This window comes from Pyricularia pennisetigena, chromosome 3 (genome assembly GCF_004337985.1).
Source record: "Pyricularia pennisetigena strain Br36 chromosome 3, whole genome shotgun sequence".
Lineage (NCBI taxonomy): Eukaryota > Fungi > Ascomycota > Sordariomycetes > Magnaporthales > Pyriculariaceae > Pyricularia > Pyricularia pennisetigena.
In genome coordinates this window covers 4,162,385-4,175,847 of record NC_043742.1, presented here as the reverse complement: position 1 = coordinate 4,175,847, position 13,463 = coordinate 4,162,385, and the positions used below count along the sequence as shown (strand labels likewise).

General features: G+C 52.5%; 4 protein-coding genes across 4 annotated transcripts; 3 read left to right on the top strand and 1 right to left on the bottom strand.

Annotated features, from left to right (window-relative positions):
- Positions 1-188: 188 nt before the first annotated feature.
- PpBr36_02854 (uncharacterized protein) lies at positions 189-1,089 on the top strand (the record flags this gene model as incomplete). Its single annotated transcript, XM_029890031.1, has 3 exons — positions 189-748; positions 830-934; positions 1,023-1,089. 3 exons carry the CDS (start codon positions 189-191, stop codon positions 1,087-1,089), a joined length of 732 nt encoding a protein of 243 aa, XP_029753674.1.
- A 590-nt stretch (positions 1,090-1,679) lies between these two features.
- On the top strand, positions 1,680-3,026 carry PpBr36_02853 (uncharacterized protein; the record flags this gene model as incomplete). Its single annotated transcript, XM_029890030.1, has 1 exon — positions 1,680-3,026. One exon carries the CDS (start codon positions 1,680-1,682, stop codon positions 3,024-3,026), a length of 1,347 nt encoding a protein of 448 aa, XP_029753675.1.
- Positions 3,027-3,145: 119 nt separating this feature from the next.
- On the bottom strand, positions 3,146-5,467 carry PpBr36_02852 (uncharacterized protein; the record flags this gene model as incomplete). The annotated part of the gene is made up of 10 exons (XM_029890029.1): positions 3,146-4,013; positions 4,072-4,172; positions 4,256-4,315; positions 4,386-4,547; positions 4,648-4,668; positions 4,754-4,879; positions 4,945-5,025; positions 5,113-5,189; positions 5,292-5,334; positions 5,402-5,467. 10 exons carry the CDS (start codon positions 5,465-5,467, stop codon positions 3,146-3,148), a joined length of 1,605 nt encoding a protein of 534 aa, XP_029753676.1.
- A 3,940-nt stretch (positions 5,468-9,407) lies between these two features.
- Positions 9,408-13,155, top strand: PpBr36_02851 (uncharacterized protein; the record flags this gene model as incomplete). Its single annotated transcript, XM_029890028.1, has 5 exons — positions 9,408-9,435; positions 9,525-9,821; positions 9,882-11,342; positions 12,156-12,774; positions 12,897-13,155. 5 exons carry the CDS (start codon positions 9,408-9,410, stop codon positions 13,153-13,155), a joined length of 2,664 nt encoding a protein of 887 aa, XP_029753677.1.
- Between the last annotated feature and the right edge of the window lie 308 nt (positions 13,156-13,463).

Genomic DNA, 13,463 nt, shown 5'->3' with positions numbered 1-13,463 from the left:
CATCATACATCAGATCACGTGACGTATCCAAACAAAGCTTGGGGGAGCTTGTCCACTCAATTGGACCAATCCTACTTCAGCTAGAACCAATCGACATATCATCGAACCTGCCGTGCAATCATCGCTCCGGAGCCAATTGCTTCAAACCTCACACCCCCCCGAAACGCGCCATTGACCCTTTAGCCAACATGCGACGGTCGATACAGAAACTCGCGAGCGTCAAGCCGCACCGCTACCTCGAGCCCGGCACCGCCACTGGACTCGCAGGTCTGCGCACTCACGGCTCTCCCCGATCGACCCTTCTTTACCTCTACTCGAGCACCCTGGAACAGCTCAAGGCCGTTCCCGAGCACTCCGTCTACCGCCAATCCGTCGAGGCCCTGACCAAGCACCGCATGTCCATCCTGCAGTCCGTCGTCCCACCGGGACACGCCGAGTGGGCAGCCAAGGCCAAGCAGAAGATCGAGGCCGACCCGGACTTTTTCCACTCTGCCGCCGAGGGTCCGGTCGGCGGCACGAGCATCACGCGCGTTGACAGGAACGGCGAGACCTTCTTGGTTCGCAAGAACCAGCAGGTGAGGGACATGCGCGACGAGGAGTGGGACGGCGAGCCCAACGAGGGCCCCGAGCTGGAGGGTGCGAGGTCCAGCGAGGAACGCTCCAGGCAAGCGCAGAAGATGCTGAGGAAGGCTCATGACTACTCCTCGCGGGTAGACTGGGAGCCTGAGCCCCAGCTGACTGCCGAACAGTAAGTGCCCCCGGGACAGTTATCGGAGGACATATACGCAAAGAGACTCAAACTGACTTGGAGCTCTTACCCCAACAAAAGAGTGGAGGAAGTTGAAAACAAGATTGGCGCCGGACTCATCGAGGAGGTTGTACAGGTGGCCGAGGGTGAGTTGAGGCTAGTCAAAACCATGATCGAGGGCAAAGTGTAAGTTTTGTTTTTTTCCTCCTTGTATCTTTGCGATGTCGAGATTGTCTATGAACTTTCTTCACCAGCTAACAATCATCATTTGCAGATGGGAGAACCTGGAAGAGCAGCCGGCCGAAGGGCAGTGGAAGTACTTTGAAAGGAAAGCTGCGTAAACAGATGAACTTGGTCGAAACGACAGCGATACTGTAGTTCAGAACTAGAAATTAGTCAACGGGGTATGCTGGAAAGGCCGAGCAGTGTACAGTATAGACCAGCTCGGTGTGTAAATACATAGAATTGGACGGGATATGTGAATTTTGCGATGGATGCGATTTAATCTCTGTTTGTTGGCACCCACAAGATGCATCTTTTACAGGCGCATGCCCAATGTGCAGGCCATGTACTAAGGCACTACCTTCGAGCCTCTTGGATTGCTTGCAGATACTGTGTCAGTCTATTTGCAGATTTTCAAGACTTACCGGTCTAATGCGAAAGATGTTCTATTATAATTCGAAGAAATTTGTCCTGTCAACAGACCCATACCAATTTTTTGCCAGTCATCACAGGAGAACGAAAAGACCCTTTGTCACTCTTCTGTTTTATATTTCACACTCAATTCGACAGTAATTTTTAACCAAACTCCTCACGTTCATCAACCTGATTCAGCGGGGACCTGAATCAATCAAGGAACCTTGTGAAACTCATCTCGGAGCTCACTTACTTTCCTATCAAGCGCCGAAACGGAGAGGAACAAAAAAGAAAAATGTCACAAATAAGACCGCCCTCATTTGCACATTACCAAGAGCCACACAAGCGCAAACGCACCCGCTCAGTGTCCAGCCGCCCCAGCAGCAGTGCCGGATTTTTATCATCCAGCCCCGGCCCGGCGCCATCAGACATCATCAACCCGCTGTCGTACACGCCCACCGTGCTCAGCCAGCTGCACCTGGCCGGCCACAGTGACGCGGACCTGCTGCCGTCGACGGCGATCCCGGATTTTCCGCACCGACCGCTGCCGCGCGAGAAAATTTTACGGGGGCAGTCGCCATCGTCATCGCCGGCCGAGACGAACGACGACGACGATGAGGGCCGAGAGAAGGATGCAAAGAGGCGGCAGAACGCGGAGCACGCGCACCGCGTGGCGGAGCGGCATCTCGGCGTCCTGACGGCGTTGATCCATCGCTCGCTCGAGGAGTGCGACATTGCGCGTGCCAAACGCGCCTTTGGCCTGCTCGTCCGCTCCGAGATATGGGGTGCCAGCGTCGATTTGAGGAAGAATGGGTACTGGGCGCTGGGCGCCGAGATTCTGATGCGCGAGGGCGAAAGGCCCCCATCGTCATCGGGGGATGAGGCGGTTGGTGAGGAGGAGGACGACGCGACGCGATCGGAGGATGGCGTCATCGACAAGGAGGAGACGATCCCCTGCCGGTGGGGTCGCGCGTCTAACATGCCCGCCGTCAGAGACTACTTCCGCTCCTTGATCAGCCAGTACCCTTGGAACAGATTCCAGCCGCGTTCCATGTCTGCGCTGAGCTTCTGGCCCGCCCTGCTGGGCTGCGAGCTGTACAACACCTGGATCGAGCAGGTCCGCGCGCTGAAGCGGCTCGACATTGAGGCCGAGGACTGGAGCCTTGCCGACACCAACGAGGAAGGGGGTCACGACGGCAGCGGTGGCAGTGGCGATTCGGCATACCTAAAGGTCGAGAGGAGAAAGCGTGAGGCTCGCGATGCGATTCGCCTCGAGGCGCTCCACCAGATGCGCGACGTGGCGCGGTCGATGGACGACTTGATGATCGCGCCCCCTTTTTCGACGAGCCATGAGCTGTTGAGACTGAGGGGCATGATCGCACTGTACATGGCCGACCTGGTGGTGCCTCCTAGACCCAGGACGGAGGGCGAAGAGCACGAGGCAAAGGTTCAGCGCGGCACCGAGATGGACAGGGCGCGGCACCGGTTCCGGAAGATCATCGACGATGGTGGCGAGGTCGAGCGTTGGGTCAGGGACTTTGTCTCACGCAGCACGGACGACACGGATGAGGACGAGGATGATGACAGGAGCAGTAATATCGACCTTCCATTCTTTTCTTCGTTGCCAATTAGGGGCCGATGAGGTTCGAGAAAATCAAAGGCTCTTTTTTGATAATTTAAAAAGTCCTCAACGATTTTACAGATGGAACTTCTGGGAAAGAAACAAAGCCGATTACGTTGCCAACAAAACACACTCCCGATCTATCTATGACTGCTCTTTGGGACTGGTGTCGTATCTTTCTTGTATGGGTTCCAGCGCTCCAAAATGACGACCGAGTTCTTACTCCCAGCGACAACACACCAGGCACCGTCCATGCTCCATGCAACCTGCCTCGCCAAAACAGCTGACGCACTAAACGACTCAACCTTGTGCGGCTTTATCGGTTCGTTGGGATCCGAGATGCCGTATTTCTCTTCCCAGCCGGTTCTCGCCTCGGGTCCCATGATCTCCCTGCTGGCAAGCTCCTTGGATGAAGTGACTGAAGGCGCCGTCTCGGCGGGCGTCGAGCGAGTGCTCGATGCAGCCCTGCTCGTTGTCGGCTCGCGTCTCAGCTCGCGTCCGCTGCTCGAGGTTTCGGTCCTCAGCTTGCTGATGGGGCGTTCTACGACCGCGACGGTGGGCTTCTTACGCTGCTGTCGTCGGGGCTCCAGCCAGCTCGGTCGTTTGGGTTCCTCGCCACCCTCCTTGTCCCACTTTTTGAGCTCCTGTATGTAGTCCGCATACGCCGTGAACCTTGCCATGTCCCAAAACATGATCTTGGAGCCGGCATTACCGAACGCCAGGACCGGGTGCATGCCCTTGCGCTGAAGCATGCTGAAGCGCATGTAGAACTGCACCCCGCATCCTTTGGTATGGAAGGTCATGAGGCGGGTGTACGGACGCGGGCAGGATTTGGTGTCGGTCTGGCGGACAAAGGACGACCGCGTCAGCTGGCTCGGGTCGTAATTAGTAGGTGCGTCCAGGGCCGCCGGTGGCGGGTCGTGCGAACTGAAGCCCTCGATCCGCCACATGACGATACAGTCCTCGTGACAGGCTCGCGAGAGGACATTGTCACCGTAGAAAGAGACACTGGAGGAGTCAAGCTGTGAGTGAATAGCTCATCTAGGGGTGGATACTAGGCGCCTACCAGTCTATTAGGTTAGGGTGTATTTCGTTGGTCAAAAAGTGCGGGTAGTAGATGACGATAGGTCGTTCCATATGTTGATTAGGAAAATCGGGCAAGGCCCACTAAGATGTGCTCAATATTAGCAGAAATCCAACATAATAGGTCCACGGGACCTCGAGTGGTCACGGCCGTCTTTGCTATTTACCATGCTGATAACTCTGTCATGGCCTGCAGATAGAATATACCTGCCTGTTTGGTGGAAGGCCTGGAGAAAGAAAAAGTATCGATTAGTAGGTTGATCATCACCTTTGTTGGCCGGTAGGTGACTGCCATACAATACTGAGCAGATACCACGAATGGTTCTCTCCGCCTAAAATGCCCACGCATGGCTGCGCAGAATGAACCGGGTCCAGGCTCCAGATGCGCGTAGTAGTATCATCGGAGGCTGATGCAATGATCAACGGATTCGCTGGCGAAGTTATCAAATCGATGATCCCCTAGGTTATTTTGAGTCAGTGACATGAAACGACCAAACGACGACTTGCCGATGCATATCAAATCGGGCATGTATCGCGTCGCTGGGCCAAGATAACCTACATCACCATGTCCAGCAAGCGTCTGCGTACAAAATGCCAAATTGATCAGTGTGTGAGAGCGAATTTATGGACAAACCACATCTACTCGACGCCCCAAAGCAACTTACAAGAGCAAGCGTTCCCTTGATCACGTCGTAAACCTTGACGTTGTTGCCTCTGCCTCCAATGCAAAGCAAAGGGGCTTCTGTTTTGGCATCTCGACTCCACGTGCAAGAGTAGTCTAGAGCATCGTGCTGGAGGCATATCGTGTTAACAGATAAATACACTCGGATGGCTACTTTGGCACGGGAGATCTCACATCGTCGTCTCTGATGACCCTGATAATCTCACATGGATTCTTGTTCTGCTGGACTGTATGTTGAAGACGAACAACGATGACCTGGTGGAATTCATAAAATGTCAATATCAAGCTTGCCTGTATCAGCGAAGCACCTCATCCCAAGTGGCACTACGAGATGGGACTCACATGCTTCTTGCTAGCAGCCGCAAAGATCTCGGGTGAACCTTGTGGGTTCCAGGGGTAGAATTTGACGTCAAAGAACTCTGCGTGGGAAAAGAGTAGAATAAAATAGAAGAGTTAGAAAAAAGAGTCCATTTATTCCTGGAGTTTTTGCCACAAGCGTACGAAGACAGGGCTTAAAATACCTGTGTCTCCGCCTACATCGTCGGTAATGTGCTTGAAGTCATCCTGCCATAGAATAATAATCAGCTACCTTGCTAATGAGAACCAGCCAAGCAGCAATGGGGGAACTGACCTCGAAGAAGAGAGATGATCGGACTCTTGGTAGCTCCCATTCTCCCGACGCGTCGCCAGCGGCCATCACGTTCGGTCTTGGCAACGCGGTCCGATCCACGGAAAGCCTTCAATTCGTTTTTTTTTTTTCTTTTTTTTTTCTTTCTAATCAGAAGCCTTGGAGCTCCTCTCAGAAAAAAATGTCAGCTGTACGTCAATGAGGAACAATTATTATCTTGAAGCTCTGGTATTCAATTCAGGTCTTCGTCATTTTGGGGTTTATTTGATTCGGAAACACCACCAGCAGCACCGTTTGCCCAGGATCCGGAGGTCCAAATGTGGGGCAATGCTCTCAAGAATGTCCAAAAGGCCGGGAACTCCACTTGACAAGGCGGAGCTTGGCCCGGCACCCGCCCGGTGTTGATGTTTATCAGATGGGCAGGGGCGACCCCGTCAGACAATGTTGTCAAGTCCGTGTTGAAGCATTTTACTGTTATACCACATATAGTAGCCTAACTAATCTAATCTGGTTGCCTGCTCACGTCCTGGTTTGCTGGCTACCGTACCCGTCAAAATTACCCAAGACACTCTAGTTCGGAGGTGGCGTATGAAGGAAAGACGCCCTTTGGCCGTTAAACCGGCTGTCGACAGTATGTTGTAGAACACGAAAGCTTGGCACTCGTTCCGATCAAAAAAAAAAAAAAAAAAGCGCCTTGCCGCTGCGTAGGCCAAGACAGTCGCACGACCACACTCAAGATGCAGGATACCCACCACAACCAGATTTACCGACGGGTATATACTTGTGGGAGGGCAAGCAGGTTTCTACCTCCTTGTGCATTTATTATTCGGGTGCAGCCGGCGCACTACAAAGGACCGCCTCACACAAGAACCGAAAAAAAAAAATCATATATATATATGCTGCTTTTGAAACCTGAATCTGTCGTTGTTAGAAATATCATGTGGTGTGCCGGAATAATTTGGACATTGCAAATTAGACTCATTTGGACAATATATAACGGTGAAGTGGTCTGGCGGAGAAATGCTCGGGCTCGTCGCTATAAGACATAGGCGGTGGTGACGAGAAGGCAGGGGTCCAGATGGCAGCCGTCTAGAGACGCCGTCCCTTATCATCACCACCGTGGTTTTGTATTATCAATTCTTGGGTCCAATTGAGCTAACATTAGAGGCAACGCGTTGGGATCTAGAAGGGGTATTATTTAGCGGGCAAGGCGGGATGGTAATTGCGCTTTATTTGCCATACCTATGATTAGTGGAGTTGATGGTCCGCTACGGCAGGTCCAGCCAGTCCATCTTGGGACAGTCCTGCAGGAGTATGCAGGTGTCGTAGGCGCACTTGCCAGGGTTCTTACCCTTATTGGGCAACCGGCTAGCGTCCCGGTCCTGCTAATTCGCATCCAGATGTGGTCTGTCGCGCTCTGGCATGGAATGTTGAGATCTGCTGCATGGGTTGGACGATGGGTCTTTTTGACAGCACGCTACTGTAATGGAACTCTTTTATCCTGCGTGTCACATATCACATAGTAGTTTTAATATTATCCGACTTGAGCCAATCGACTCTTTCAAAAGACCCTGGGAAAGCTGCACAACGCCGGAGCAGCCTTCCTGAACCGTTATCAAGGCTGGGCTTGTTCGCAAACTTCTCCATAACAGGTACAAACATCCGTGCCTTCCCTGAATCCCTGAAACTATCCACACGTGGTGTTGTTGTTGTCCGTGGGTGCATGGCTAGGCAGGTGGGCATAAACTGCATTGCCTGCGATTTTCGACGGGAAATATTCCCGGGTACCTTGCCAAGCTTCGCCTAGGTAGGTGAGTTACGGTATAACTTTTAGGGGCTTTTTTGCTTTTTCGTTTCTTTTCTTGATACTTGAGAAGCCTGTTTGTTCAATAAAAAGAGGGGGGAATCCATGCGACACATGGCGTTGTGAGCGTTGATTAAAACTCTCCGCCAGAGTGAGTAGACCTTGGCGATAGGTGCTGGAGGCCAGACCCGGCCAACAATCAGCCGTAATCTGACTGAACTGCGGTGGGCTCTGGGATAGCACGAGAGGAAACGGAATCAAGTCCCGGGAATGCAGGAGCTGTAAAATTTTCCTTGTTTATGGGCTTGCATGGATTGCCACTTCAGCGTGCCTTGTGTGGTGCTAGCCTTCCTGACCCCAACCCAACCCCACGTACCGGTTAGGTACGGATACGTACCTAAACATACCCTACCTTTTTATCCTTGCTCTTTACCTCCAGGTACCTGGTACCTAGATTTCTAGATGTGCAGAACACGGAGTATTTAGTGCTGTAGAAAGGAAGAAGAAATTGAACATAAAAAGATGCAGAACAAGGGAGAAAAAAAAAAAAAAGTGCCGTGAAATCCTGCCGGTAGCAACCTGTACCGTGCAGATGGGGTTCTGGCATGCATTCCTACCAACCAAAATCCAGAATCCAATGGTTCCACGGGAAAGCGATCACTCACGAATGAATTTCGATTTTCTACCTACTCCGTACCAAAGCAAGCTCCTCCTCACCTACTAGGTAAGTGACCTATCCCTGTCTCAACCTAACCCAGGCTGGCATTGAATCACAAACATACACGACAGGCAACCCGCCCTGGAGGAAAAACCCGCAATCAGTCTTTTAGGCGAGGTTGTATCACCGCCTCTGCGAACCCAGCAATGGGACTTGCCGTCAACGTCGTCCCGTCCTACTTGGGAAATAAACGGGGTACCCTTCAGTTCCCCGGGTTTATTTAGCTGTAGGCCCGATGACGCGAATAAAAGACGAGGGCTCGCAGCTTGCCCCGTCGCAAAACCTTCACAAGGGATCCCTACTTGCTTGTCCTCTCTGTGTCGCGCCCAACAAACAAAACAAAACGAAAACACAGCCTTTCAAAGCATCTACCAACGCACTATAGTGCCTGTCACGGTCCGGTCCGAGCTCACCATTTAACCGCCAATCACGCGCTTGTCAGCGGTTCTCTGCGATCTATGATTTAATCTGATCTGATCTATATCTTATTTTGCTGTGAGGTTTAACTGTACAGCATTTACTTTGCCCGCCACTATTGTTCGAGCCCATTCCAAAATTTGGGCTGATATTTCTTCTCCTCTTTTTGCTTTTGTCGTCCTGGACTTTGCTCCTCTGTTACTTTAGCACCCTGCAACATCCTTGCCGCCTGCATATATCGCCTCGAATCCAGCCCGTTGCTACTGTACTACACTGCCAGCCAGAAACCAGCCCCAAATAACAATCCCCGCCTTCTGAGCGCGCCACCCCAACCACATATATCCCTCCCTCCCTCAGAGAGCTTGGGCTTCCACTCAGCCCTCCTCGAGCCTGGAGCGGTCTTTTATACAAAGAACAGCCGCCCCTTGTCGTCTTTTAGGGCGCTTTTGGGGCTTAGCAATTCTTTTTTTTTTTTTTTTTTTTTTTTTTCCTACCCTCGGTGTGCCGTTGTGGCGAAATCAACCATCTACGGCGTGACACTGTCTCCACGACGGTGCAGTACATACCAGATCGGATTTCCGACTGTCTCACGGGAAGCCTCGGTAGAGAACTGTTAAATATATCGGAGTTTTTGGTGCAGACGGCGCCAAAACTTGCCTGCGCGACACTAGAGTAGTTCATAGGGCACTTGTCAACGGAGAAGCAGGACGATTGACCAAGAAATACGCCAGATCAGAAGCAACACGCTACATAACAGGTGTTTCTATTGTGTCACGACTCTGAAAGCATTGGTTGTTATCGTACCGGTAAACGTATTTGCCGGCACTATACCCACGACGCACCTACGCCACAGGAATCGGACTTTCCGAGAACCCAATCTCAGAGGAACTCCACTTGATCACGAGCTTCGCCGTTGCAAGGCTGCCGCCCACTTACAATTGCAACGAATCCCGCATATTTCAGGCGATTGTTTTCGGTTAAACTTGCGCTCGGATCCTGTCATTTCACGTTTGTGACATACCGTTAATTATTATTTCTCGTACCGCCAAGATCTGGCGCCGTTGCCCTTCATGGAGCACACCTTCATAACTGTCCACGGTGAGTTTCTTCAGACGGGAGAGAGAAATCAAACAAAAAACAAAAATCTAGCAGGATGGCGCGCTTATCATAATTTTGATGCCTGGCAGATACTTCTCCTGAGGCTAGAATCACTTTCGCGTCTGCTTCTATCGAGCAGATTCTAGGCTACCGGCCCGAGGAGGTCTATATGAGATCGTCCTTTGACTTCTTTCACCCAGACGAGGTCCCATTTGCGCGGCGTGTTCATAGTCGCGGCCTGCGACTTGACAAGGCTGCAGTTCTCCACTATGCCCGACTTCGGGGAAAGGACGGTCGGTGGATTGGCTGTGAATGCTGCTTCACCGTAGTCTACAATGTCTTGGTGGCTTGTATCAGCCTGTACCGGCGAGGCACCAGAAGTGAGCGTATGTGCCAGGTTTACCCTATGTCCAATCTCACCGACTCGGGCTAACACATGAATTCAGAGAGAGCTAAGGATGCCCCCCTTATTCGGAGGATCTTTTCTTGTTCACCCCGTGACCCGCGGTATCACATGCTGGAGTATCTTTCTCCAAAGTTCACATCAGCACCCGTGGAGAGGGAACCACGTGGGGCTTTGATCCTAAACCGGTTTACCCGAAACCTCACGATCATGCACGCAACATTTGCTGTTGATTCTATCCTGGGCGGACGTTCTCTGGAAGAAATTCGGGGTTCAAGTTTCTACGACTATATTGAGGACGACTGTGTTCCCGAGGCGGAAAGATGCCTTGAGAGTGCCAAATCGAACGACTCGATTGCATATTTGAGATTCTGGGTGAAAGACGCAAGGGCTCCCGCTCAGGGTCCGGACGTCGCGATGAACGACGAAGAAGACAGCGATCCGGACTCGGACAACGGTGGAGTGCGGCTGTCGTCTGCTGACGTGGATGGTCGCCCGCAAATAGCTGGACCACCACGGCAAAATCGCAATGAAGATGGCAACAACCAGCAAATCGTAGCGGCGCACGATGATGCAGGCCTAGGGAATGGTGCCGCGGAGGAACAACCACGGGGCATCGAAGTTGAGGCAGTCGTATCTTGTGCATCTGACGGGCTCGTGGTGATTATCAGAAAAGCTCGGCCCCTCATTCCTGCCCTCCAACAACCACAGCAGCCGGCGTCGGCCGCCTACAACCAACACCATGGATTCTTTGCTGCTCCATGGGGCCGCGAGATTATTCGACCGAATGTGCCACTGGATCAGGTACATCAGTTCCGTGCTCCACTTCGGCCTGAGTACATGCCACTCAGGGAGCCTGTCAAGCCCGTGAATGGTCCGCCAGACGAGCAGTTCATGATGGCCATCAAAGATGTAGCAGTCTTTGCATGGGCACTGGTTGGCATAAATGGCAATTTCGCCAAGCACTGCAGAGGTGTTCCCCAAGGCGAAGCACAACCTCCAGATGGTTTCCCAGTCTGGGATCCAGCTGGTGGTGACCTCGAGTATCAGGGACCCGAAAACCAAGCCGCTCTGAGATGGGCAAGGCTTGGTAAGGCTGCGCAGACACCTATGGGCTCAGATATACCCTACGGGGGCTACGCTCCTGATCCGCAGTTTGGAGGGGCCCCGGGAACGTATCATCATCATCAGCCTCAAGGCTACGTCGAAAGACATACATACACGCACTCCATCCAACACTTGCCTCAATACTCTACATCACCCTACACCTTTGGCCAACAGCAGCAGCAACAAGCACCGCCGCCACAGCAGCTGGATCAACATCATCAACAACATCATCAACAACATCATCAACAACATCATCCTCAGCATCAGCGGCATGAAGAGCAATACCATGAACAACAGCAAGCCTTACAATATTCACAAACGCAGCAAGCCCCTCGCGGGTTATGGTCGCCACACAATTACGTGAGAGACGGCGCGGCGGGAGACGCGTGGCAGCAAGGTCAACGGAGGCAAGGAGATACTCGTCCGCCACCATCGTTACCACACAACGGATCATCATCGAGCAGCGGAGTGCAGACGACGCATACAGAAGATTCGGGATATTCTACGCAAAACGAATTCAGGTGGCAGTGAGAGTTCTATCTGCTGGGATGGAATTGTATTGTGTAAACATCCAGCAATATATAGCGTAATTATCTTTTATGATCACACTTGAAGAGGGCTTGCAAAGGATGAGAGCCAAGATACCTACCAAAGTCAGTAATATACAAGGTGGACCCTAACCCTGGGCCTCAATTAGCTTGACCCATCCTAGAAGCTTGGACCACCCCCGACAAGTGCCGCCAAACCCACTCTACTGTAGTTCAGAGTTCGTTTCCATTCCAGCTGCGTCACGCTCCACGTGTCGAAGTGGATTTACTGCCCCAGATAAGCCAAATGTACCGTAGGGACTTGTATTAGGCCAAGGCATCATCACCAAGCACGACTTCAATCGCCCTTTTGCTGTCAGCCAGTCAGATTGGGAATACAATACCAACCATCCACCCATTTCCTTGCATCTGAATCGAATTTCGATCGATCGGAGTGAGCTGTAACAGCCCACGGCGGAACTTGAACCATGGCCCCATCTGCCAATAAGCCATACCCTCCGGCAGCGAGCATTGACGAGGACGACGATGATCTCATAGATCCTGATGATGGTAAGGATATATTGATTAGAAGAAATCATTCTTCTAGCCGGTTCCTGCCCTGATCTACACGGCTGTTCCGATGAGCCAATGCTGACGCATTTCATTTGCTATCCTTTCCACAGCGGACCTGAATGATTTCGACGATCCGCTCAACAACCAAGCCACATCTTCCCGCGCGCCGCTGACCGGCAACATCGGCAGCAGCACAACAGGCGGCGGGGCGGCGGCGACGTCGTCATCCTCGAGCTCGCGGCGCCCGCTCAACGAAAACTACCTCACATCCCGCATCGGCGGCGAGGACCGGGCGGCTGCTCAAAACACCATCGACGAGTCCGTGTGGGACACGCTGCGCCGGGACTTGCTCGCGGTCTGGAGCAAGATGCGCGAGGTACTGTACCCCCGCTACCTCTTTGGTGGCACCATGTTCGAGTCCTCCGAGGGCATCCGCGGCGCCTACGCCAACATGCGTTCTGCCGGCATCTCGGGCACCCGCGAGGAGCTGGCCGGCCTGGCGGGCCGCGTCATGGACCCCGAGAACCTGCTCAACCAGAGCAACATGACCCCCGGGCTGAGGGACTGGGACCTCTGGGGTCCATTGATCTTTTGTCTGCTCCTCAGTTTGTTGTTGAGCTTCAACGCCAGCGCGAGTCAAAAGGACCTCGTGTTCAGTGGCGTGTTTGCCATGGTCTGGATCGGGGAGGCTGTCGTTACGCTGCAGATCAAACTCTTGGGAGGCAATATGTGAGTAATTCTGTGTCTTTTTGTTGCTTGCCTCATTGGGACGCTGGCATTCGCCCCTCCGGCTCACCTCGGAATGGTAGAAGTATTGTGACTAACCAAACGCATGTAACAAAAAACCACAGCTCATTTGCACAAAGCGTATGCATCATCGGCTACACGCTGTTCCCGCTCGTCATCGCCTCCCTCCTGTCAGCATTCAACCTCTACTGGATCGCCCGAATTCCTGTCTATCTGGTACTCATCGGCTGGGCAATGGCTGCTGGCGTCAGCATCCTCGGCGGCAGTGGCGTCGTCAAAAACAGGGTCGGCCTTGCTGTCTATCCATTGTTCGTCTTTTACCTGGGACTGGGATGTCTCTGCTTCATCAGCTACCCGTCATAGCCACACCAAAGCCCTATCATTGTAGGTCGGATGGCTGATCCGAGCTGGGACTTTTAACAAGTGAGAAGGGGGTGGCCGATACGATTTGACATGCCGGCGGACTGAGCCGTGTACGATATGTATTCCTTGTTTTTACTCATAGACACTTTGCGCCGAAAATGGAGACAGTGCGTGGCCAGAAAATGCCAAGAGTATCTTGTCATGTCATGCTTTGATTTCAATCTCGATGTTTTGTTTCGGTCTGCATATAGAGCATCCAGTGCATCATTTTTACAAAAGGACGCATTCGAAGCCACCCAAGAACCTGG